General features: G+C 39.8%; 1 protein-coding gene across 1 annotated transcript in view; it reads right to left on the bottom strand.

Annotated features, from left to right (window-relative positions):
• The window catches only part of rapgef5a (Rap guanine nucleotide exchange factor (GEF) 5a), a 48106-nt gene extending 29004 nt beyond the window's left edge, over positions 1-19102 (bottom strand). The window contains exons 1-5 of the mRNA XM_085148434.1: positions 18803-19102; positions 8174-8224; positions 5903-6009; positions 5196-5317; positions 2593-2770 (exon numbers count right to left, since the gene is read on the bottom strand). Coding sequence (XP_085004560.1) covers positions 2593-2770; positions 5196-5317; positions 5903-6009; positions 8174-8224; positions 18803-18946 — 602 coding nt within the window. The 5' untranslated portion in view covers positions 18947-19102. The remainder of the gene's footprint in view (positions 1-2592; positions 2771-5195; positions 5318-5902; positions 6010-8173; positions 8225-18802) is intronic.
• Between the last annotated feature and the right edge of the window lie 7466 nt (positions 19103-26568).

Genomic DNA, 26568 nt, shown 5'->3' with positions numbered 1-26568 from the left:
GTTTGGAAAAAGAATGATGCCAATCTCAATTTGTTTATTGCTGTTGTCAAAAAAAGCTCATTAAATGAAAACTTCACTGACTTAATCAAAGAAAGATTCTTGTATGACAATATTGGATTCGCTCATGTTTAAACTTGCAATCTGCCTGAAACCATGACATTCCTGACAATTTATAACAGCGAAAACTAACAATGAACTGACAAATCTCAGTGATGAAAATGTGCCTGAGAGCGTGTCATGTTGCTGAGACGCAGAGGTCCTTGGAGACAGAGTGACAGTCTTGGCGTTAACTGAATAATATTGAATGAAAGTAGTAAACCTCTTCTACACATGATGCACCAGAGCAAGCCCATTTAATTAGAGACGTGTCCTTCTTTTGCTTTACTGAAGCAGCAATCACTCAATGGTCAGCTCAGGCTGTGCAGCCAGTATCGTTTTAATTGTTCTCTTGTTAGATTAAACGGTAAGACACATGACGCAACGGTTCATGGGAGGCAGTCACACCAGACTGCAATTTAAATTTTGCTGGAGCATCTTTTTTAAATATGCATTATGTAATGTTAGGTGATGTTTTATTACAGTTACAAAGAGAATCAATATCAACTGAGTCATATATTTAACAATTCATCAGCTCACTTTGAAGCAACTAGTAGAGTAACGTCAGCTATTTTCGACAACAGCTACAAATATTCTCTAAGAGGGGCAGAGGATGTAAGAAAGAGAGAAAGACAGAGAGAAATAGCCTGCAGAGAAATGACACGACAGTCAAAGACAGACACAAAGCAACAGAGTCAAACTAGCAGTGCGAGAATCCTGAATGGAAAATCTCATTTTTAACTGGTCTATAAAAACAAAATTGCTTCATTTTATTCAGATTTATTCAGATTTCCAAAAGAAAATCTACAATCTATTTGAGCCAATATGGCACTACATCCATATTGATTCTTAGGATATTTACAGTCTTTTAAATATAAATGAGTGATTCAGCATGTTAAATATGCAATAAATTCCATATTTCTTTTTCTTTCTCAAATCAAATTTATAAACTCTTCCAGCACCTGGTAGGAGTCTGAGTGCACATGTCGTGCATTATTATGTTTAGAAAATAACCGTACCTACAATGCAATAGATGACAGTCACATTCAAATATGACATTCAATTCCCCCCGACTGTCTTTTTGTCTCTCTAGTGTCTCTAAATGCACCTTTTGATGTTGTTACTCAGAATTTCCTTGGCACGTTCCCTTGTTCCTTCGCACAAACACACACTGGTCCCTGCTTTTGTCTGACTGACACATCGAATTCGGTAGCAGCCTCGACAGGAACCCCACACACGGAGCAACAAAGCAGGGAACTCTGGATGACACCACTCTGCATGTTTGTTTCTGTATGCGTAAGCGTGCATCAGAGCTCATCTCGCATATTTGAGCGATCGCATCATGCATCAGTTTGTGTGCAAAGGCGAAGGCTCATTTTTTTTCTAGGGCTGCGGAGGTGTGTGCGCCAGCAGCAGGATGCGTCTCTCACATAAGCAGATTGAGGATTTGAAACAGTGAATAGAGATTAAGTTCCTTGTTGGGATTTGAGGAAAATCTTGGACAGCGTGTGTATTTGAGTTGCAAGGTCAGATATGTACTTGCAAGGATTGCAACATTTCCGCCAAATCAAACACAGTCACATGTCTCTTTGCACAGTACATCAAATAGACAAATGGCCTCAATCCCGAATATAAATCGGAAGCCTGTCACTTCAGCTTTGATATTTTATTAGTGCAACAAGCTTCCACTTCAGGTCAGTGGAGCTGTGGTATCTGTCACTAAGATGCTAGCAACAGATCCTTTAAGTCCGGTAAGTTGTGAGGTGGGGGTCCCCATGGATCGGACATGTTTGTCCCATATGGTTACCGAGCAGAACATTGCCCAAAGCTTCGCATTGCCTCCGTTGCCAGGATGCACACGTACCCGGCCATCCACATGATTCATCAAACCAGGCCACTTTCTTTCGTTGCCTAGTTCTGATGTTCACACGCCCATTGTTGGCACTTTCAAACTGAGGACAGGATCAGGACAGGCATCCACCTTTCCATCAGAACTAACACTAAATCTGTTTGCAGTTTGACCTACAGTAACGCATCTGTTGAATTGGACCACACAACTCAGTCTTTGCTCCCCACATGCATCTGTGACCCTTGGCCAGCTGTGGCCATATCGCTGGTTTACCGCTGTTCCTTCCTTGGACCACTGCAGATTCGCCACGACAATTTTGGGCCTCATCAAACTCACTCAATTCCTTACGCTTTCCCATTTTTTCTGCTTTTCTAGGAGATCAACATTGAGAACAAAATGTTCCCTTGTTTCCTAATATAGTCCACCCACTAACATGTATCATGATGAATGTTATTCCTGATCAGTGTATTTATTCATGAATTTTTGTATCTTTTATTCAAAATTTTATCTGCAAGAAAATATTTGAGGCCAATACTTAAAACACTATTTATGAATTATAAGTGATTCAGATTTATAACATAAGCTTTCCAATACATAGTGTGCATTTCTAAAAATCCATACATGATCAGATTTTACTGGACACTTACGGACTATTGGCTCCACCTCCTGAGCGGAATTGGACATATGGAGCTAGTTGTAGGAGGAGCTTAACAGCCTCTGGCCACTCCCCCTCATTGTAACGAAATTCACAGGAGGGAGAGTCACACTCCTCAAAGCTGAACTGGTAGTAAGAGTTGGAGTCTGAAAACACCACCCGCTGGTCCACTGAAGAGACAACAAATAGAAACACAAACACTGTGATGAAAGAGAAGCAATGGCACCTTTTAAAGCACATATGCTGGCAGCATGCTTAAAGGGGGCTTCTTTTGTATCAGAACCATGTTGTCTCATTAAGCGTGTAATATATAATTTATAGTTCAAGTGTATAAATATGATCAAAGATTGTTTTGCCTAAATCACAATCACAAGCTAACAATCAGTCAGGTACGCACGCAAGCATTTCTCAACAGAAGTTGCCATGTGGCATGTTGCTGTTCTGTTTATTGATTATTATTTAGTGCAATCTTTGTTGAGATAAACATTATACACTCAGTGGCCACTTTATCAGATACACGTTTTAAACTACTGAATTTAAAACAGCCTCAAATTGAGGAAGTAAGTTGATTTAAGTGACTTTCAACGAGACACGGTTGTTGGTGCCAGAAAGGCTGAAATGAGTATTTCAGAAACTATCGATCTACTGGAATTCTCCCACACAACCATCTTTGGAGTTTACACAAAACGGCCATGAAAGAGAAAATATTTAATGAGTGGCAGTTCTCTGGGTGAAAATACGAGGTCAGTGGAAAAAGACAAGAGTGCTTTAAGCTGATAGGAAGACAACACTCAAAAAACCACTCAATAACACAAAGTATGCAAAAAGAATCTCTGAAGACAACATATCAAAACTTGAGTTGCACATGGGCCACAGCAGCAGAAAACCACACCGAGTGCCAAGGAAAGAAACTGAGGCCTGAGTCACACAAACTCGCCAAAACTGGACAATAGAAGATTGAAAATTTGTGCTACAACATTGGAAAAAAAACATGACTCCATCCAGGCTTGTGTCAACAGATCAAGCTGCTGGTGGAGGTTTTGGAGCATTTGAAGCTTGGGTTTCTTAGTTCCAACTGAGCATCGTTGAAACACCAGAGTCTACTCACATTTTGTTTCTGATCATGTCCACCAGATCTCAGTCCATTAGAGCACCTTTGGGATGTGGTGGAACGGGAAATTTGGATTGTGTATGTGCAACCGACAAATGTGCAGCAACTGTGATGCTGTTATGTCAACTTGGACCAAAATCTCTGAGAAATGTTTCCGGCACCTTGATGAATATGTGCCATGAGGAATTAAGGCAGTTCTGTAGGCAAATAGGTGTCCTGGTAATAGTAGGTGATCCCTAATAATGTGGCCAGCAAGTGTATATATTATAATATCTACAGCGGTAAAGCCTTCTAGAAGAAAGCATCAAACAAACAAAAAAGGCTGTCACACTCTTAAAACAACCACCAGAAAGAAAATTATTTAAGCCACGCTGATTTGATTTTTATGTTTAACAGCTATTTAAACAACAACTGTGCCCACTGTAAATCTTTTCTGTGTGGGTGAAATCCACACGGAGTGAAGTCTAGACAAGTACTGATGTGAGTCAACGCCTTCATGTGAGTTGTTACCTCCGCCAAAGAGGAGGAGGTGTGATTGGTCTGGTTTGTCTGTTTGTTTGTTAGCATGATTGCTCATAAAGTTATGTATAGATTTGCATGAAAATGTAACCAGAGATGTGGCTCGAGGCAGTTTAGTCAATCCACATCTGAATCAAAGAATTCCTGGCAGGATTATTTACGACTGTGAGTTAAGATAAAATTGAACATTTTATGCCATATCACCACAGATCCATAAAATATTTGAAGAAATTTGGAGACATCATTTTGATTTTCAAGTCAATATCACAAACTCATTCAATTCCAGATATCTTGGATTCAGGGACTCAATTCACACATGGTGTAGGTGGAATTTTAGCAGAGGTGCACAGTGTGTGAATTTTTCCTCATATCGAACTAGTACTGGCAAAAACGAATGAGCACTTCTAAGTTGTAATTAACGAGCAGAGACACAGCAGACAGAGTTGAAGTCCTTTTATGAGTAACTGTGGATTAGCCAGACTGATGAACTGCACCTGAACACAACTGTTCATCCTCTGAAGAAACATTTACTGCCTTTAACAGCTGAATTTACAAAGATGAAGAATGCAAACAAATGTTTATATTACCCTGTTACTAGTCCACTTACACCCAGGCACAGCCTTAGATTAACAGACTCGTAGATGTGTCAGTGCTTAGCAGGGTGTTGTTAACAGGGAGATCTTTTGGGGAGAATAATTATTGAGATTATTCGGGTTATTGGGGGCTTCAGTGTAATTTAATTGTTGGAAGTTTTATCTCGGAGAGCTAATTCTAATATCTTCATTTGACAAGATCTTAATTTAAAATCAGGTTGAAGCAGAAAATGAAGCTTTTTATATTACTTTGTTTTGTTTGGAACTGGTATCTCTAAAGATGTGTAGATTGTTGTTGAAGGTGACTGTGAATGTTAAAATGCAGTACACTCCACAGGCATGGTCGGTGTTTGTGCGTGTATGTGTTTTTACCAGACAGCAGGACTCCCAGCTCCAGCAGCACCTGCCAGACACGCACAGCGGTAGTCCGACAGCGCACATACACACATTGCTCACACAGCCACTGCACCAGCTCCACTCCCACATAGCTACGCCTGTTAAAATACACAAATGAAGATTTTCAGCACACAAATATGGCTACACAGTGTTAGCATGCATAATACATACACACACACACACACACACACACACACACACACACACACACACTCATACGCTATTCTTCCCTTGGCACACAGTTTGTCATTCTTATTTAGTCAATACCCATTGATTATTCATTAGTTCTCTGTAAGCCTTTTCCTCCAAAACACTGAACTATTCCCATCTGCGTTCCCTCAAATAAACCCCTCGTCTTTGTGTGCGTCTAAGTGCGTTTGTCTGACTGTACGTGCAATGATTGTTAAGAGTATCTATTTATTATTTCCCCAAGATGTTTGGATGGATTTTACATACATTTCAGTGTAACGTTACGTGCCCCATTGTAGTACATGTATTCCCAGACTACCTTGTGCTTCACTGAAAAACATCTACATCCTGCTTTATTCGTCACAGAGCAAAAACAAGTTGAGCGACCAATAAGGATGGAGCACAAGAGTGACTGTGAGTCAGTATATATGCTTCACTGGACTCATCGATTCAGGTCTGCACACAGACACGCAAATAGACAGAGACAAGTGTACCGTATGATTCTGGCCAGGTGTATCTTGTCCTTTGCTGGGTACGGTCCATGTGACAAGAAAGCATTCCTCACAGCCCGACCAGCACATGGAAAACTCTGGGAACAAGACTGACATACAAACAATAACATAAAAATAGCGTTATAATTTTAAAACCTGCGAACTTAAAAACTAAAAAAGGACTAAATGCCAAAAATCTCAGTATTGGTTTAAACATAAATTTTTAAGTATAACAAGCTAATGTGGCTACATGTAGCTGTCATTGACCGGCTCACAAGGACAGCTCGATTTCTTTCCCCCTCAGGAACTGAACATTGACCGTCTACACGCTCAGCAATAATCCTGCTATTGATGCTACCGTAAATAAGACCGTATTTCAATTAAGCTGGTTACATGGGCTGTTTGTTCTGTTCTATTCATACTCCCTTTTACATGCAGCAGAGTGAGGCTCACTTAGAAGCTGATGAGGCTCCACTCACATTATGTTACAACATTAGAGACTCTCTTTATGTCCCTATCCCATCTTTTTTATGTAGTGCAGCTTTGTGGCTGCTGTGTACACAGGTTTTTCATAATAGATTAGTCACTAGGCAGTACACATGGAGCCTGAAGAGTCCTATATATATATAATGCATATAATGGCATTATAAAAAGATGAGAAGCACATGAACACCGTGAGAGGATTTCTTCACTTTGACTCAAAGAGAATTTTTATAGGTTTTGATGGTTAAAAAATCAGGCTCACAAAGGCTCCATCAAAGTTACAGGTCATTCTTGTGCGTGAAGTGTAGCACACTGTCATATCCAAGACAGCTGAATTTAGTTAACCACTAAATGAAGGTTCAGGAGTATTATGAGTCCATGGTCAACAGTAACCACGGCCAAATAAAGAATGGAAATATGTAAATGCATCAGCATGCCGTAGCATTGACCATATTACCATATTATAGGCAACAACCGTGCCACTCTCCATAACAATGTGGAAAAGCAACATTTCAACAAGTTGTTACATCATTTGGTGTTTCAGTAATTTTTTTTCTTTATCATTTTATGCAAAACTTGTTAACATCAAGCTCTGCCATCAATAGTTTGAACTAAATATTGTTCAGTACATCAGGAGCAAGAATTTGATGAAACGGAAAGTAGTGTGCATGAAAGTAATACTGTGAAACTGAGGACCCATTAGGTGACCACTGTGTGAAAGTTTGATTACATTCTAACTAATACTACAGAAGTAGTTCATTTGTCCTTTGACCAGACGAGGTAAAAAGTATTGGAAAAGGAACATTTAAAGTGGTTTGAAGTCTGAGTTAATTTCCTAATTTGAACATTTACTACCGTGATAGTAGATTTGTGGAAAAAACAAACAAACAAAAAACAAAAACACAACAGGACCCCTTTAACTTTAAGGTACTAGCTTGTGGTTGTTCATCAAACTATAAAGGAAGAATTTGAAATTTCTAAACCTGAAGCAGAATTTCTGATCATTATTGGGGGCGGGCAAGGTAATGTCATCAAAGCCTGCGAAACGAATAGCCTCAGTTCATCCATACTCACGAGGCCCAAAGTTGTAAGGTGGAGATCAGTGTTAACTGTCTGACTAATCATCATCATCTAAATCCGCCAGGTTTATTGATTAGTCTAGCTTTCAGTTACCAGATTCAGTTAGTTTTCACCTCCTGTTTGTTAAACAAACTTCATAGCAAGATTTAAAATGGCAAAGACTGCAGCTTCTTCTTTCAAAGATCTCCTTGCATAGGTGTTCATGGGAAGGTTTTCAGTGTTGTAATGCTTTAGGCACTACATCAGATGTTGTGTATGGAGACTTCATTAAGTATATAATGGCATACAGCCAATAAAAAATACAAAGTACTGAGGGGCAAAACAACGAAGCAGGTACAAACATTTTTTGGCACAAGTAACAGATTTGCTTTTGAATACACCGCAGCTCCTCCTCAAATGTTGATTTCTTTGCTTTACTTTTTCTTTCTTTGGCTCTTTTTTCCCCAGTGTTGAAAGGAAAACTTCTCCTGTGTGATATTTAATCTTTGAGGTCTTCAGAGTGCTGTACACACACATATTTGAATTTCAAATTAACGCTGTGTGTGTATGTGTGTGTGCACGCGTCTGTGTAGTTGGTGAAATTAGCCTGGAAAAACCCTCAGGTAATATCCCCACTGATGTAATTTGTGTTGGGATTAAACAAACACACTTTTGCTTGACAGCAAAACTAAAAGTATGACATCACTTTCATGTGTACGAGTGTTTCCTTACCTTATGTACAGCAGGTCCAGTGCTTGGTCCGGGGATAGTGTCAGGTGATTGCTGTTGAAACACAAAACACACGCCATCAGAGCCAAAACACACAAAATGACACACACAGAGTAAATACACTAAACAAACATGAGTGAGGTGAGTGAGGCCAGTTTTACCATTCCCAAAAGACTAGGTTTTGTTTAAGCTTACTTTCCAGTCGATTGGGTGCTTTCATGCTAACACCTGTTACTGCAATAAACCTAATAAACCTCAAGAACATGGCTATTAATTTATATAATAAAAATATCACAATCTGCTTATTTAAACAGAAGCGTTTTCTCTCTGACATTAAACCTGGAAAACTATATCAGTTCAAATCCTGAGCAATATAATTCCAACTGCCAGCTCACTTATCACATCGTAACAATGACACTACAATAAATCCTTTCTTCTTACCACCATCATGACACCATTTTACAGCATTTGCCTTAGGTGTATCCACTGCACCTCTACTTCCCCAATCAGAAAATAAGCTGTTAATCTTTATGGATTATTATGGCGCCAGGGAAGGAAGATAACAGTGTTGACACACTAACCCTAAAATAGATTAAAATTGATAGTAATTGTTAGATCAAGTAGACCGCAAACGAACTTCATAGAGACCACAGTTTCTATTCCACTCTAGTGTGTACAGTATGATGTCATTTCCTAACTCCTTGTCTTGCTTCCTAAGAGCCCCATTTGAGTGGGACTTAACAGTTAATGACTCCTTATGGCTTAAAAATCCAAACATAATAAGAAAGTACAACAACTGGTAATTTTTTATGATCCTTTTCAAAGAATAAAGACCCTTTTGTATATGAGGTACGGATGTTAATTTAATAAATTTATTAAACCACCTGTAATAAGCTATGAAAAAAAACCCAAACTAAAATGTTTTATACCCATACTGGACATCTTTGAGAAGTCAGGAATTAATAGAGCATAACATTCAACCACTAGAACTCGTTTAAATAATTAAAAAAACTGTAATTTACCACCTTAATCCAAAAAAATGATTTACTATATGCTTTACATTTTACTGTATAACAGTAAACTCCCATTTGTAGTACAACCTGACTAAACCAACTATGAAAACATTTGCTCTAATGCAGTCTTTACTGCAGATATGTAGCCAGTACTTAATATTAGTTTTGCAAAAACACCTCGCTACAATGATTGTACAAAAACGTGTTACTTTATCCATAACCTGTTACTATTCACCTCCCCCAGTCTTTGACAAAGCTTGTTCAACACTTGAGAGAACAAAAAACCTTTGTTAACAGTGACCAGCAGAAAATAAATAAAGTCAAAATGAAAAATCTCTGCAAATATTTCTCATTCAAGCACAGATACAAAGGACAGGATGACCATTTACATAAACATTAACCCCACTTTATAATGCCACACCTAAATCATCACTGGTGTAGCCCGGGGGTTTTCGAAGTTAACTCTTCAGTTATAGAAAAATCACCTCTCTCTAAACAAGGTGTGGTAAGAGATTTTAGCTTAAACAAGCTTCTACCTGCCAGGTGAAGTGGCTGTCTTATTCATTTTTATCTAAAATAACTCAACTCAGACAGAAGAAATTAGGTATTTGCCACTTCATATAGAGGTGTTACTAATAATGTGAATGATGCCTTCATTATACTCAAGTCCCACTAAGTCATGACTTTGTCATAGTGAGTCAACTTCCACGTGTAAAAGCAGCTCGAGGTGACTGTTGCTCTGAAGGGGCACTATGTACAGTACTGTGTAGTCTTCAGTTACCCTCATTTCTTTACATTTTGCTAGATAAAAATACATGACAAAAATAGATGCAGTGATTTATCAAAACATGTGCATACAGAGAAATACAGTACACTACAGTTCTAACAAGCTTGGAAAATCAATATTTGGTATGGCCACCTTTATCCTTCAATACAGCCTGAACTCTTTTGGACAAGATTTCTTGTCATTTCTTTAAGGAGTCTTCAGGGATAGCTCAGTAGAAAGACATTCAAAGCTGCTCTTTGGATTTTTTCTGCCCTTTGTTCTGTTCTCTGTCAACATGATCCCACACTGCTTCAGCAGTGTTGAGGTTCAGGCTCCAGAGAGGCCAATCCACAACTGATTTTGATTTCTGTGTTGCACTGTGTGCTTTTCTATCCAGGTATGCAAAACCTTACGGCACTTTTCTGCTTTCATACCTCAAACTATTTTGACAAGATCCCCATCACCACTGGCTAAAACACAGCTCTAAACTATGGCAGAGCTCCCTTTTTACAGATGGCTGTAGACACAAACTCTCTCCTGACCACCTCCATACACACTTAAGATGATTTGAACCAGAAACTTCAAATTCATCACCCTATATGACCTGTTGCCATCTGTTAAATCTAGTTCTTGTGTAACAGGACAAAATGAAAGCAGAAATACAGGAGAGCATTAAAGCAAAACCTGCTGTCTGTGTTGGATTTTTGAAAGCTTATTTTCCAGTACACAAAGGTCCTGTAAGTGGTCACTATATTACCATGTCATGCAAAAATACCCAGCTTAAACAGTTTTGATGAGAATAATTCATATGGCTAGTTATTGCATTTCTTCCATCAGGAAATTGCATGGTGGATTAAAATCTGACTGCACTCTTCTGCATTCACTTCCCGCAGTTTCACTCAACTGTGGTACCCCTCTCCTAATCTCCACTGTTAGTAAAACTGAATAGAGACACATCCCATATAAATATTACAGTTGCTGCCAGACACAATTTATAAAGATTTGCTTTCAAATTTAACAATAACAAATTTTCTTCTAGTGATTTAAATAAATAGGACAATTTAGCATCATTATCAGTTGATCTGGGGTAAGAAAATATCACATACTAGTATTTGCTTGTAAAATGCTTTGGTAGTACTCTCGAGATAAAACAGAAACTGCAGGGTTGTATTAGAATGACAATCACGTAAAAAGAGACAGATAAGAACCTCCTGCAACATGAGTGCAACTGGTCTGGGAGCTCAGTCAGTGAAGCAGGATCACTGACAGAGTTGTGGGTTTGACTCTCAGCAGATACCTCTGCAGTGAACTGAGCAACTGCAGGCAGTCGTTGCTGCCCTTAGCTTCTCGCTGGCTGGCGATACCAAACCACCAGATGAAAGCAGAGCGATTCAGAGACATTACCTGATCAAATGAAAAGCACCTAACTGTGGCAGACAGATCTAGATGAAGAAATACAAATGTGATGATGTGCAAGACGAGGAAGAAAAGAGGAAGGCTGAACAATTGACATCAGTCTCTGAAAGTATGAGAGTATGACAGATGGAGAGAAAAAGAGATGAGGCAGTGAGAGACGGAGAGATTGTTTTAATTATAATCATGAACGAGTGGTAGAGGGAGCAAGACAGAGAGGGAGAGAAATGCTTGGCTGTGGCTTTGAGTTGCAAGAAAATGAAATAGAGTGGTGATTAGTGAGATGTGGAGCTGTGTGTGTGTGAGATCCTCATTTGAGCGATGATACTGTCTGCGATGTCACAGGCTCGCACACACATACAGACACACTCAGGGCTACAGTGTATGACTGCACTTATTTTTAATGCAAGTTGCAAAACACTTGCTTACTTTTCATTATAGAAATAGATTCACTCTGAGATATATGCTTCTTTGCTTATTTAATGAGAGTCTGATGGGAAGATCGATACCACTCCTACTCATGGCATTAAGTTTAAAACTAAAGCCAGAAGCTGGTTGGATTACCTAAGACCAAAAACGATAACAGGGGAAATACATAGTTTGCATCTCTCTAAAGGTGACAGGGTTCAGAAAATTAATTATAACCTAAGGGGTTGAAAAAGAACCAACAAAAAAATGAAGGAAGTCAGCTATAGCGTGCCGCTCGTACAGTTCAGCTGCACAATTTGACAGCAGAAACATAAACACTTAACCCCGATCCAAAAATGGTTTTGGTATCTAGAAATCAGACAAACCCTATGAGGAAGCACTTCGCAAGAGCGGGAAGGAAAAACGTCCTTTTAACAGGAAGAAAACTCCAGCAGAACCAGGCTTTAAGAAGGGGCAGCAATCTGCTGCGACCCGTTGGGAGTGATGTGTCGTATAAACACATAGTGATGAAAAGAAGTGAGTGTAGAAAAAAAACATTTGATGCATCATAGGAAGCCCCCAGCAGCCGAGACCTATTGGAGCATAACTACGGGTGGATTCAGGGTCAACTGATTCAGCCCTAACTATAAGCTTTATTAAAAAGGAAACTTGGCAAAATTTGCATCCCATTTACCCTAAGAGTGAGTTTTTACTTCATCTTGCTAACCGAGTTAGCTGCCTGGCATGTGTGGAGGTCTCAGTTGTATCATGAAATATTTTTCGAGTTTAGGCCACACATTACACGTTAGAAGTGGTAGATGGCAAACCACTTTAAAGGTCTGCACATTAATCAGTTTGTCCATTTTTTATCTCCCCTTATGCAGATATACTGATCTCTGGTCCAAAGGCAGTTTTTCCCCTTCAGAATAAAATGTGAGGTTTGAGTATTCGTTTGATCTGCTCTGGCATTATTTTCACTAAAACGTTGTTGTTTGCTCTGAAATATGTCAGGTTATTGTGGACATATTCCTTTATATTAGTAAGCAACAGAGCTTTTCCTGTATTTGTGCGCTGTTTGGACTGGGAATTAAGTAGAGCACACCAGCCAGCCAAGCGCACAGACAAAATAAATTGTTTCTGTGTCTCTGTAGCTATCTTGTTCTGACTTTCTTTTGTTCTGGTCCTTGTATCTTCTCTCTCCATCTCTGTTTCTCCTCATCTGGTGAATACAGATCTCTCACGAAGTCTTTGTTTCTTCTACCATCATCTCTTCTCACAAACATACTCCAGACACATACCAGCATCAGAGGTGTTTCATTCATACTGTATCACACAAAAAGAAAACTGCCTGCTATGTTCTTGTCTCTTTGTCTGTGCTTCAATTTGTATTTCAAACAAGCACACACACATACAATATGTTGCCATGTTGTATCCTATAACAGAGAAGAGAAGAGAAGAGAAGAGAAGAGAAGAGAAGAGAAGAGAGGAGAAGAGAAGAGAGGAGAAGAGAAGAGAGGAGAAGAGAAGAGAAGAGAGGAGAAGAGAAGATGAATGAAAGTTATAAAGACAGAGCACATGCTGACACGCTTATCTGTGTGATGACTTCAAAGTGTGTATACAGCAAGAGAGAGGAGAGAGAGCGAGGTCATTATCTGCAAGAAATGGATTACTCAGATTAGATTGCTGAGCACAGTGAAGAGCTGTAGCACAGTATGCTTGGCAAACCCTCCTCTCTCTCACACACACACACACACTAAGCTCCTGTCGACTCCTCAACGCATCTGTCATACAAGCAAGTCAAAATAAAGACATCAAAGAAGCTATAGCTCAATAGACACATACAAATACCCAAGCACACAAAGGTACAGTTAATCTGTTAAGAAACCTATCCAACAGCCCACGCCCATCTGCAGGCACATGACCTTTGGCTTAAACGCATTCAGTTAGTCTGTATTTGTTTCTGTCATCTAAGAACAGAAAATAAAACAGTCTTCAGTTAGTTGCCTGATCAAAAATCTCCAATTTCTTCTTATTTTGAAGGTTTCCTGTGAGTATTTACACTCTTATAACTTAGGTTTTCCCTGTATCTGTGCATAATCTCTGAGATGTTTCTACACTTTTAATGGATTTAGAAAGGCGTCACATTGGCGTGAGGTTTAAAGAACTGACTGCTCAGACACAAGAGCGAGTTGAAGCGCAGATCTGCCCGAGGGCATCCCTAATTCTTAAATACAAGAAACGTGGATACACCAGAACCCTTTCACGGTCAAACTGAGCAATCGGGGGAGAAGGGCTTTCGTAAGAGAGATGACCAATACCCTGATGGTCACTCTGGCTGAGCTCCAGAGATCATGTGTGGATAGAGGAGAAACGTCCAGAAGGGCAGCAATCACTGCTGCACTCCATCAATCAGTCTGAGCTTTATGGCAGAGCAGCCTCTCCACAGTGGAACATGTAGAAAAAACCTGCATGGAGTCTGCATAAAAATACCTAAAGGACTGTCAGACATTTTCTCTTTAAAATACACAGTTATATCAAAATCTATTTCACCTTGCAGTAAAAGTGTTTTGAACATAGATTTATGGAGGAAAATTTAATTCACTCAGTTTTTAGCATGAGGCTGCAAAGTCTGGAACTCAATACTAGCTGGATGTTATCGAAACCATTACCAGACCATCTGGTGATGTAGACTGCTGTTTTCTAACATTTTTAAAAATTAAAGCTATTACTTAGCTGAATTAAGAAAGTATTGTGTGACATTTAAATCCCAAAATAATTTTGGAAATTAACAGAGCTGCAGGGCTGCAATTTTTTGTACTTTGTTTTGTCAACATAATCATTATTTGAGGTAAATACCCAACCGTACGCTTGCGTAACATCACATATGTTCATTGCACCTAATAATTCTATGTCAAATGCTCCAAAAGTGGTAACAAAAATCATAAACGTTGGATATAACATTATCCACATGCTTCTCAGTTCGTGGCCATTAAGAGCCTCTCTACTCCTCGGATGTCTTTCATCTTACTTACATTAAGGTAGGATGCCTTATGGAAGGGAAATATGGCTGGAAGACATAAAACACAACACAAGCCACTATTTTTGTGCATATTAAAGCAGAAATGAGATCATCCTCTGAGAAATATCACCAGCTTTCCTCTAAGACAGTGATCATAAAGTCAGATAGCTCGCATTAAGAGTGCTTAAGGTTTCATAATCTCATCTTACCGCCTAAAGCAGAATGCTGTATATTTGACTTCAGAGTTTGCAGAAGAAAATGTTGAATGTTTAAGTTCAAGTTTGAATCAACACAAAGGCTTAACTTTTCAAATTGTTGTTATAGCAATTGTATTATAAAACACACCTCTATAAGTACCATTTAGATATGAAAACTTGGTATCGTGTGGGGGCAGCAGTATAATTTCCAGCATGTAGTCTATCGTAAACTCATTAGCAGCGAGGCTAAAAACTGCAACCACAAAACCACAGAACAAAGCAAAAAAACACATGAGTGCACAAGATTATTTCTCTAAAATATGCCACTCCACATTTGTTTTTTTCAAAACACCTCCTCCATCTTTAACTCTTTCCTCATAAACAACATCTAACAACCTCCCAAATTTGGTTTGATGACCATTAGAATATTTTACGGGTTTTTCCGAGCATAGCTACAAATTGGCAGAGGCTAAGCTCACTAACTCCTCATGCACACTCAGTCATTTTGTTCTGTAAGTTTCCGTGAAATACGACAGAAACCGCTCAGTTCAGAAAAGAGCTTCAACGGTTACTCCTAGTAGTCCTTCAAAGGGGGTAAAGAGTCAGCATGCATAATTCCTTGGCTGTCTTTAAGAATGCAAACACATGGACATGCAAGAATCAGGCAATACAAAGCACCCCTGCTAATGTAACGCAAAGTCTCTGCACCTCTTCAATTATGGCAGAAAATTCTATATTACCGTACAAAATTACTGACATCAATACACAGAATCAAGGGAAACTAACAGTTGACAGTTTTTCTTATTACTGTTGGCAGCATTGCCTTTTAGGTATGTTCAACACGCGCAGAGGGCGAGCCGGGGGGAGTCCCAGCACCCCACATGCCACTTTCGGTAAACACAATCACGGAAGAGGCTGTTGTTAAAAGGATATGAAGCACTTAATTGGGATTATTTTGGTTTCAAACCAGGAGAAACGTTAAGCCAAAGGATGTGAATGTAGCTTCAGATAACGGATGCCGCTGCCTGCAGACTCTACATGAACAAGTCAGCAGAGACAATACATGCTATTAAATGATCAGGGTGCAGAACCACACATGCAGTTGTTGGTCTAGTTCCATGATTTTTGCCTGAAACACTACAGAAGGCTTGATTCTGTGAAAGGCAGAAATCATTGCAGCTTTCATTATATTTTACTAAAGAACACAGATTATTACATTTGATAAACAAACTCAACATGACCAAGACAAAAATTAAATGGCAATCGACTTGCCAAGTTGCAATTAGCCACTCGCCAAACTCTATTTAAAAACTGCAATGCACTGTGGTTACTGACTTTTCAACTGCCCTTAAAGTGTTAGCAAATCTCCCTGCACCTGTCACATCGCAGCCAATAAAGGAGTAATAATTGAATACCAGAGCAAGTCACAACAGAGTACAATGCAGGACAGGATTTTTCAAGGTGAGGCTGCTGCAGGCTGCAACATTAGGCGACAGATGCCTCCGTACAGGACAACAAGCTCAATTCACTTTATGAGCTGTCACCAAACATTAAAGAATCAGATAATGTGAAAAAAAAACCACTCACGTAGGATACTGAGGACTTATGAATGCCTTCAGATACATGTATTAGAAAATAAAATATCTCAAGACATGTGCATCTTGTGGGAGGGTACCAGAAAACTCTCCAGTGTTATTGACCAATCACCAATTAACAAGCTTTTGTTGAATCCAGATGAGCAGTTGCATTCTCTGCAAAGCAATCTTAAAACTCTCAGTTAAGCTAGCTTTTTAAAACTTTAAAAATCTCAGATAAAACCACAACTCTTATATATAAAATATATATCCACGGGCTACACCAAAGCACTGAAATATATGGGCTGTGACTCCGAGAGACTAAGTCAGCAAAGTAGCCGATGCGTTCCCAGGAAGGAGATTGTTTACTTAAGCATGATTTTTGTTGGGCAAACAGTCAGAACTAAAGAAAAAGCATATATTTATGTCAACGAAGATAGCAAGGGTTTTTTTTTTTTACTGTATGTGGTCAGATCATTCTTATTCCTATGTATCACCCACCTCTGAGCCACAAAATATGTTGTTGCATCTTTAGACAAGTGCCTCAGGTGCTGGTGCAATGCAATGCAAAACAATCCCAGGAACCTCCCATCCAACAACTTTTTGATTTTTTTTTTGTGCACATAAAAATAAAGTGTATTGTGGGTATGCCAGGTGAAGCAGAGGCGACTGAAAAGAGCCTGGTGAGGACCAGTCTGTGCAAAACACCCATACCTTTACACTACTTACCTACGCTTCATCACACTCACCCGCACAAACATAGAATGCTCACACCAAGATATCAGAAGAGAATGAAAGATTCTTCATCTACTCAAACCTGCCATTATGTTTGCCTTCATGGGTACTGCACAAAAAGCATGGTTAATTCACAAAAGGAGGTAAATCCACCCTCTAATGCAGCTGTTCTCTGGTGGTTTTATAATAACATTCTTGAGTGGACTCACTTCAGTTGTCGTGTACAGCTGCTGATTTATTTTGACTGGAAAACGGGATCATACAAACAGGTAACAGGAGACTGAGTGGCCCCAATCAGTGGGTCATTCAAACATCAGTTAAAATGATCAGATGGAACATGACAAAGTGTTTATCTCTTTGGTCCTATGTGGCTTTAAACTACAAATGTTGCATATTTTTAACACGTCTGTCTCCAGTGGGACTGGAAGGAGTGGCACACAAGTCTCTGATCTCTAAGGAGGAGACTTGGAGACATATTTTTTTTCCTTTTTCCCCTCCTGGGTGCCACTGATGATGAAGATGAGCAGAACTGACACTTTGAGCAGCCATTTGGCTTGTCAGGTGTGTTAGTGTCACAGTTGGGCACGTCAAGTCACAGTTACTGCTTAGCTGGCCAATCATGGAAAAAAAGCAATTCAAAGATACATCAGATGGAAATTCTGATTTGATATACAAATATTAGGATAGCTTATTTGTCAAAGAACAGACCTGACTCAATCAGATGTTTAATCGTTTGAAACTAGTTTGATAACCAATACATCGTTAAAGTTATTTACATAAACAAAAATGCAAGTAGCTGCTAGTCCAGACTTCTTTTTATGTCCTCCCATGAATGCTTTCTCTGTCTGATGCTGTTATCTCTGATTTCTGGGTGAGCAGACACACAGTTAAACAGAAAAAATCATATGAATACATCACAGTGGACTCAGAACTTGTGATGGTCATTTCGTCATAATTATTTTTTTTATTTCTCTACTGAAAAAAAAAATACACTTAGCAGAACATTACTGTGCAATCAAAATAACTGTGTTATGTAGCAGTGAACCCACGCACATTCCTTTATACACACACACACACACACACACACACACACACACACACACACACACATATATATATATATATATATATATATATACACATATATAAAACGTGTCTAATTCTTAGTGTATGTAAGTAGGTGTATCTAGTCAATATGGTGGAGGTGGTGTTGCCTTGACTACCAGAGTGTGAAGGTATGGTGTCCAACAGCAGTTCTGGTTATTATGGATGTAGCGTGCATACGCACGCGCGCGCGCACACGTACACACACTGGGTGCCTCTGCGACAGCGCTGTTCACAACAAAATACAAACACCTGAGTCGTGACAGGCTTACGAAACGGCTTCAGAGCCTTCACGGAGAGATGTCGGGACTGTTAAAAAAAAAAAAGAAAAACGTCCACCTTTCACCAGACATCAAACACGGAAGGACGGACAGTCAGACAGCGGTCGGTTTGAAGTACTCACGCTTTTCTTCCGCAGGTGAAGCCCGTGCTTCAGTAGTCCCGGCAGATCCCGGATTTTGTGTTTCAGCTGAGCTTGGTCTCTTGCGCTCCTGTTCCACCGCAAGCCCGCAAGTAAGCCGTCCTCTGCGGGCTCCGAGTCCTCCATGGTTCCTCTACTTCTCCTCTCTGTCCTCGAGCCGCCTCTGTGCTTGCCTGCGCTCCCGGTGCCTACTATATCCTCAAAAGGTGCACCGCCGCCCGCGCCTGTTCGCCATTTCCCCCCGCCTCGCGCTCCCACTCAGCGACCTGCATCTGCAGCCGAACCGCGCGCAGACTTAACGACCTACTCAATGTATTCCGCAGCACGCGACGCCGCTGCTCCACCCAATGGCTCGAGCGTCCTACTCTTCGGTAGGCTGCTGCCAGGTTCGTGTGTGTGTGTCTGTGTTGTCCGCGGGAGGGGGTGTCACAGGTGCAAGCGAACATTGCATCACTTTCACCTCTCATCCTCCACCAGCCTGTCTACACCGGGGGAAATATTCACAGGGACTGGTGGAGCTGGCACCATAGTGTCCCTGCTTATTTCTTTTAGAAGTTGAAAACTTGAAAGCTAATGACAGCAGTGTTTGGGGGAAGGGAGGGGGGAGAAGAAGAAGCAGACGGCACCCGGTAGGGCTACGTCACCACTTTACCTGGCTCAAATTTCCATAGGTAAACAAAGAGCCGCCACAGAGCGAACCTGTGTGGGTGTGCCTTTCGAAGTAGCTGACATTCAAGAGAGCATTTTCCTCATTTTAATCCATATTTTATTGACCTAACGTTTCAGGTTAACCTGTGTGCAACAGGAGTTGCACACCAGTGTACCCCTCTGTGCGAGAGGGGTACACCATGTAGCTTTGTTGTAAGTTTTTGCGTCATGATGTCTCTTATGTGGTTCGCCCTACCATAAAAGTTCATAATAGCAATTTTTAGACTGAAAAACAAGATGGTGTTTGTGTATCACCGTTAATTACAGCATGCAACAGATTAATAATGTCACTTATTATTTTTGAAAAATACATGGCAAGCATTATAAATTCTCTTGTGAACAATCAAAAACTATTCGTCAGAAAGTGCCACACAAAAAACATTACTAAATCAAATGGAAAGTTAGCTGTTGTAAACTCAATCTTTGATCCAATTGAGCCCAGGATTAATTTATCCAGCTCAGACAGGTTCCAGCATATATGGCACAAATCTGGGTGCCACAGCGATTGCATGGCCCTGACTGTAAAGCATAGAGATAGAGTCTTTTATATGACGCTAAATAATGGTAAAGATGTCAATTTATAGATGGACATGTGATAATAGCACCCATAGTCTCCAGAAGTCTGATAGGAGAGGAACGGTGCAGTATAAGAGTGATTTAAACAAACCAATAGAATTACAGGAGAAACATCCAATAGAAAATCTTCAAGGCATTTTTAAGTTAGATACAGAGACACTAAACAAAGAGAAGCTGAATAAATAGTGGTAGAACATTTTAAAACTGGTCTCCTCCAAGCCAAGGAGAATTAAGTATGTTATCAACAATAAAAGTAAACTAAAGTTTTATTCTTTTAAAAGAATAAAAGATTTTTTCTGAGTTCCAGCTGCGGAGCTTGTGTTTCTGTTGGACTAAATCTAAGCAGTTAGTTTTTCATTTGGCTTTGAAGTGATATTGCATAAGTGGTGTGTATATTTCTGTTAAATGAACAAAAAAAAAGAGTTTGATAGAAAATTTCAAGAAGAAAGCACTAAAGAAATGCCCAAAAACTTCCATTCACCAGCCACTTTATTAGGTACATCCGTCAGTACCTCGTTGATGAAAATCTATAAAAAAAAAAGAAATCAATGAATAAATCGATCACGTTTCAGCAACTCAGTGCATTTAGTCATATAGATCTGGTCAAGGTGACCTGCTGAAGTTCAAACTGAACATCAGAATGGGGAAGAAAGGTGATTTAAGTGACTTTGAATGTGGCATGGTTGTTAGTGCTAGACCGCCTGTTCTGAGTGTTCAGAAACTGCTGATCTGCTGGGATTTTCCCACATAGCTAACTCTAGTGTTTATGAAAGAAAGAAGAAAAGAAAAAATAGCCAGTGAGCAGCAAAAGATGTCTTTCTGATACCAGGGGTCAACAGAGAATAGCCAGACTGCTTTGAGCTGATAAGGCAACAATAACTCATATAATCTCTTGTTACAACCAAGGTATGCAAAAGAGCATCTCTGAACGCACAACATGTTGAACCTTGAAGCAGATGGGCTACAGCACCAGAGGAGCACAGCAGGTGCCAATCCTGTCAGCTAAAAACAGGAAGCCGAGACTACAATTCACAGGAGCTCACATAAACCGGACAGTAGAAGACTGGAAAAACATTGTCAATCGGATCAGATTTCTGCTGTGAGATTCAGATTGTGGGATCAGATTTTGGTGTAAACATCATGGAGGCATGGATCAGTCCTGCTTTGTGTCAATGGTTCATGCTGGTGATAGTGGTGTAATGGTGTGGGGGATATTTTCTTGCGCCCATCTGGCACAGTGTTCACTGAGTACGGTTACTGACCATGTCCACCTCTTTATAACCACAGCGTACCCATCTTTTGAAGTGATGCCACAAAGTTCAGATCATCTTGAACATGACAATGAATTCATTGTACTCAAATGGCATCCGACATCACCAGATCTCAATCCAGTAGAGTGCCCTTGAGATCTGGTGACCGTGGAAAATTCCCATTATGGATGTGCAGAGACTGTTTTACTGTTGAGGTCTTAATAAACAAACATTGTGAGCTGTAGCGACACTCACCCCATATTATCCCGATGAGTTACTGCTTGTTATTACATAGTTTTACCAGGAGAGAGCACCAATGAGTTATACGTTCAAATGTGAACATGATAATCGCTGTTCTTTACAATTTGTTTGTTAGTTTTTTGTGTGTCATTTGGCTCCAAAAACAAAGAGCATGAGCCAGTAGACCTATATCAACCGGATGTCATTGTAACAATAATGGGCTCAACAATCCACCAGTCAAAAGGGTGAACACTACACTGAGTCTATGACCTAACCCAGGAGGTTGCAACATTAGCTGCTGCTCTGAGGGTCACAGACTCTTACCAAAATCCAGATTAAAGAAATATCCGGCCTGCTTCTGGATTAAACAGGATTTTGACACATTTCCGGAACTGCTGGAACAGTACGATTTCAGATCCAAGGAATGAATAAAAGATCTCTCGCTCTGTTTGTTTCTATAACATTTTATTATGCTTATTTATTTTCTTTTATACATACATAAATACACACACATTCACCTTACGTGATCTACAATCATGAAAAGATCGACAGTTTGAGACTGGGAGGAGACACAAACCCAAACTTGGGGGATAGTTGCATCAGGAAGGACATCCGGCATAAAACCTGTGCCAAATCAGTCATGCGGATCCATCCACTGTGGTGACCCCTTGGGAAATAAGTAAGCAGGTGACAGTACCTTCTAGTACTGTAATAGACTATGAATTGTAAGCCGTATTAATCTCTGAAGAAAATATGTTTGGCTCTGTGGCATGCACATGAGAGACAAAGCCTGGGGGCTCGGCCTGCACAGGAGCGCTGTGGCCTAAGCAACAAGGCTGTAATACTCTCTGTAATGTATTCAATACATTTTAAAATTCATTGGCATTATATGGGGCAATAAAGCTTTTCTTATTCATAATTCCAGCAGTAAAATATTGTTTGTTGTCCACATGCATCATAATAAGAAGGATGTGTTTTTGCTACTTGCACTACACACCATGCATTTCTTTCTGGATATTCTTTGTGGGTTTATGAGTCATGGGGGAAAGAGTAAATTCACTATATGTATTTAAAAAGTGCAGCCTTCTCGGGAAGTTGTTTAATGTTCAATGACCTGATTAAAAAATTCAACTGAACATGACATGAAAGAGAATGAATTTATTAATACAGCAGATAGGAGAGGATCTGAGCCCGATGCTCCACACGACATAAAGCCAAGCAGAGTTCAGCTCGAGTGCTGCGGCTGCAGTTGCACAACTCAGATGTCGAGGCTGCTTCTTGATAGAACGTGTAATCTGGGATAATTGGCCCCTTTCTGGGACTCAGATTATACCACCACCATGGCTGTTAGAGGTAATGGGACAGTGTATAATGTTTGGCAGCTGAATAGCACACACAGAGAAAAAAGAAAAAAAGACATCAAAACTATTTTTATTTTTGATCAAAAGCCCGCTGGAGCATTTCAGTCCTTCACATGTCAAACCTACAGACGCACAGTCATGACATGCTGTATATCAACTGTCTCCATCACTCGTACTTGCAGATGATGGACTGTAAACTCTACACAGACCTTTCCACTTTTGCATGTTGGTCACAATTTCTTTTAATTTATGACTGCATGTCAGTTAAAACCAATAGACCCGAGTGCAGGTGTTTAACAGTAGGAATAGCAAGGAACACTGTATTGTGTGATTAGTACACTAATAACGACAATAGGTCTGTGGTCTGCTAGAAATAATCAAGACATGTATATGATATCCACCATGCTACTGTGATAATGTCAGGGCCAAAGGAAGGAAAAGAACACGTTATTTCTACGTAGCACTTAAAACCCATTGAGTCGGCCCCTGGCTCCTCTGGTCCACATGTCCTAGACAAAATACCGAATCCTAAATTTCCCCCTCACCATTCATCCATCAGAGCGTTAGTGTGTCTGTGAATGTTAGAAAGTGCTTTAGGGCATAGAATAAAGAGCTGCATGAATGCGTGTGTGAATGGGCGAATGTGTATCGTAGCAGAAAGCACTTTGAGTGCTCAGATAGAGTACACTTACCATCACATTTCTTTTACAGGGTATCCTAATTGATACATGAAAACGAACATCGTCTTTTTAAATGAAATTTGCCATTATAAAGTAATGAGAATAATACATGGCAAAAAAAACCTAATGTGAATTAATGTCAGACTTTATGGACAGTCAGTTCTGGCAGAAAATGTTCATGTATGAGCTCACCATCAGAAGTTTAATTCAGAAGTTTAATGCGACTCAGTCTGCTGTGCCTGCAATAATTTTAGCATCAAGCGTTACCTTTGACCTGAGGAAAACTGAGGAACAGGATGGAGTCGCTATATCAGGTTTTCACACAGGCTTGATAAAACACGTCTGCTGCATGAGAACTCTGTGGAGAGGCTGCCGTCTGTAGATAAACATACAGCTCGAAAATGGAAAGCAGCTTCGACATCTGTTAGTAAAATCCCCTTCTCCGTGGACAAAGAACGCTGATTCGAAATGAAGAAGAAACGCCTCATCAGGGGCCTTGTGAGCGCCACAATGAGCCAAAAGTTGAGAAGCCGAGCTAAACAGAATTACTGAAAACCCATCAGTCATGTTTAGATCATTGTTCAGATAGCTGCCTTCTGACATTTTGTGGACACTGAAACAGAGGCTCTGAAACTACAGTTTCCGAGAACATGATATTACAGTTGATAGGAAGAAATTGCCTGCGCTCAATCAAATCAAAACCTTCCACAAAAAAAAAAAAAAAAAAATCCTGCAGAGTGGCATCCCACAGTGTACGTTTCACAGTGACAGCATGCTAATCAGCGTGCTCTCCTCTAAAAGTAAAAAAAAAACAAAACAAAAACAACAACAAAAAAGGAAATAAGGAAAACACTCTGTGCTTGCTCAATGTGCTGAGGAAGCAAAAAGAAGAAAAGAGGACTTTGGGATTTCTCGTGGTAAGACTGATGAAATATGCTTCTCTGTCGTCCTCGGGGACACCACCGGGACCAGCCACTGATGCATGCACACGGTCATATATGCACACGCAGCGAAATCAAATACAAATGATTATATAGTGTTAGAAAAACACACACAGTAGTGTATATACTGTACTACACAGCACATGATAATGTGATGATGCAGTAGGGGGAGAATGGATTATAGGGGGAGGGGAAGGTAAGTAAAGGAGGAGATGGGGAAAAGAAAGAGGGGGCGAGAGCAGGGAGAGATAGTAAACCAATTACTCCAAGACCGGAGAAAACCTTTCATTCCAACTCTGTCACCACACACAAAAATATACAACTTCTATCTCTTACTCCACCTTCCATGCATACAAATGCAGTGTCTACACACACACACACTGGATAGACAGCTCTCTTTATCACTCACTCACACACATATTCAGAGCTCTCTTCAAACAAATGCACTCTTGATTAAATATTGAAGAGGGCCTGTGGCGAACTGAGCAGAGATACAATTTCTGCTGTCTCTCGTGGAGCTCTCCGTCCAGGGAAGAAGAAAAAGTCAAAGGAAGAACAGAGCGGCCTGAGGAAAAGGCACAAAGGGAAGAGGAGTGGAGAGAGGAAAGGATGAGAGGTGGGAAAAGGGAGAAGAACCAACAAGGTTGCGATTACAAAAAAAATGACAGGATAGGAGAAGATGGAGGATGGAGCAGAATCACAAAGGAAAGAAGAGTGAGGGGAGAACTGTTATATTGAGCTAAACACAAAATGACAGACAAGGTCATGTATACAAGAACAGAAGCAAAGCTCAGACCCTGAAAGAATGGTTCTTTCATTCTGGTTACTGCACTGACCTTTACAGCATGACAGATGTAACAGGAATTCTGACTCTGCTGCCTAACTGAGTGAAACAGCTCAAAGACTGTGAGACAGATTTCCCCTGAAGTTTGGGTAGAGCCTCATAAAACAGCCGTTAACTTACGGTGGCATTTCCCAGAGTTTACCATATAAGTTTACTGAATTTAAAGTGTGATGTGCAGTAGAGCAAGATGGTAATAGCTGAAGATATAAGGAAAAGAAGAAGCAAATCATAATGGTATTTTTAAGTAGTAGTGAGTAAATTCAGGTGTTTGTTTTTTTTTTGGTTAACAACAAAAGATAAAAAAATATATATTTTAAGTCATTTTAAGCAGTATTTTAAAGGAAAACACAAAGATGTTTCTCCATATCGTAACAACAATGTAATTTTACAAGAATGGGTCGTGTCACTGAGCAACCTAACATCCTCATCCTACATTGTGATTGGGCATTTTTTTGATGCTAGGAAACACGTATGTGAATTGTCAATGTTTGAACTGTCCAACTTAATTAATTACAATAAAACAAATCACATTAAAATTAAATGCATTCTTTTGGAATAGAATTTTAATCAATGTAAAAGTTAATTCAATCCAGGTGCTCTGAAACTGTGTTTGATCCCCATGGAAGATTCTTCGACTTTCACTTTGCAGAAGGAGAAGAAGAAGAAAAAGAACAACAACAACAACTGACCACAGATCCCAGATCTCCTTTTAGTTAGTCGGCCCCATCTCTATAATTTAAATATCAAAGTACTACGTAGTTAATATCTAGAGAGGCAAGATTACCCTACTTAGTAATACAGGAAGATCTCCTAAAGGTAATGTACACTAGAATGGTTTTATGCATAGGAAACACTTACATGAACATTTTAGTGAAGCAGAAAGCAGAAATTAAACACATAACACATGTATAACAGATTCACATATACATAAATTCAAGCTTGGTCATATATTGCTGCAGTATTAGCGTGGGCAAATAACAAAACAAACAGTCCATTGCATACCTTTAGCCTCAGGAAAGTCAGCTTTCAAGAGAGAGCTGATCAGAGCGTGAATCCTTAGAGCTACACATGATTGCCATCTAGCAGCAGCCCCAGTGTACTGCAGTAAACAGTTCAGTCTTACAGGCTCAGCCATCGTGTACTGTACT

The sequence above is a fragment of the Neolamprologus multifasciatus genome, chromosome 22, assembly GCF_963576455.1.
Source record: "Neolamprologus multifasciatus chromosome 22, fNeoMul1.2, whole genome shotgun sequence".
Taxonomy (NCBI): Eukaryota; Metazoa; Chordata; class Actinopteri; order Cichliformes; family Cichlidae; genus Neolamprologus; species Neolamprologus multifasciatus.
This window is presented reverse-complemented; position numbering and strand designations above follow the sequence as displayed.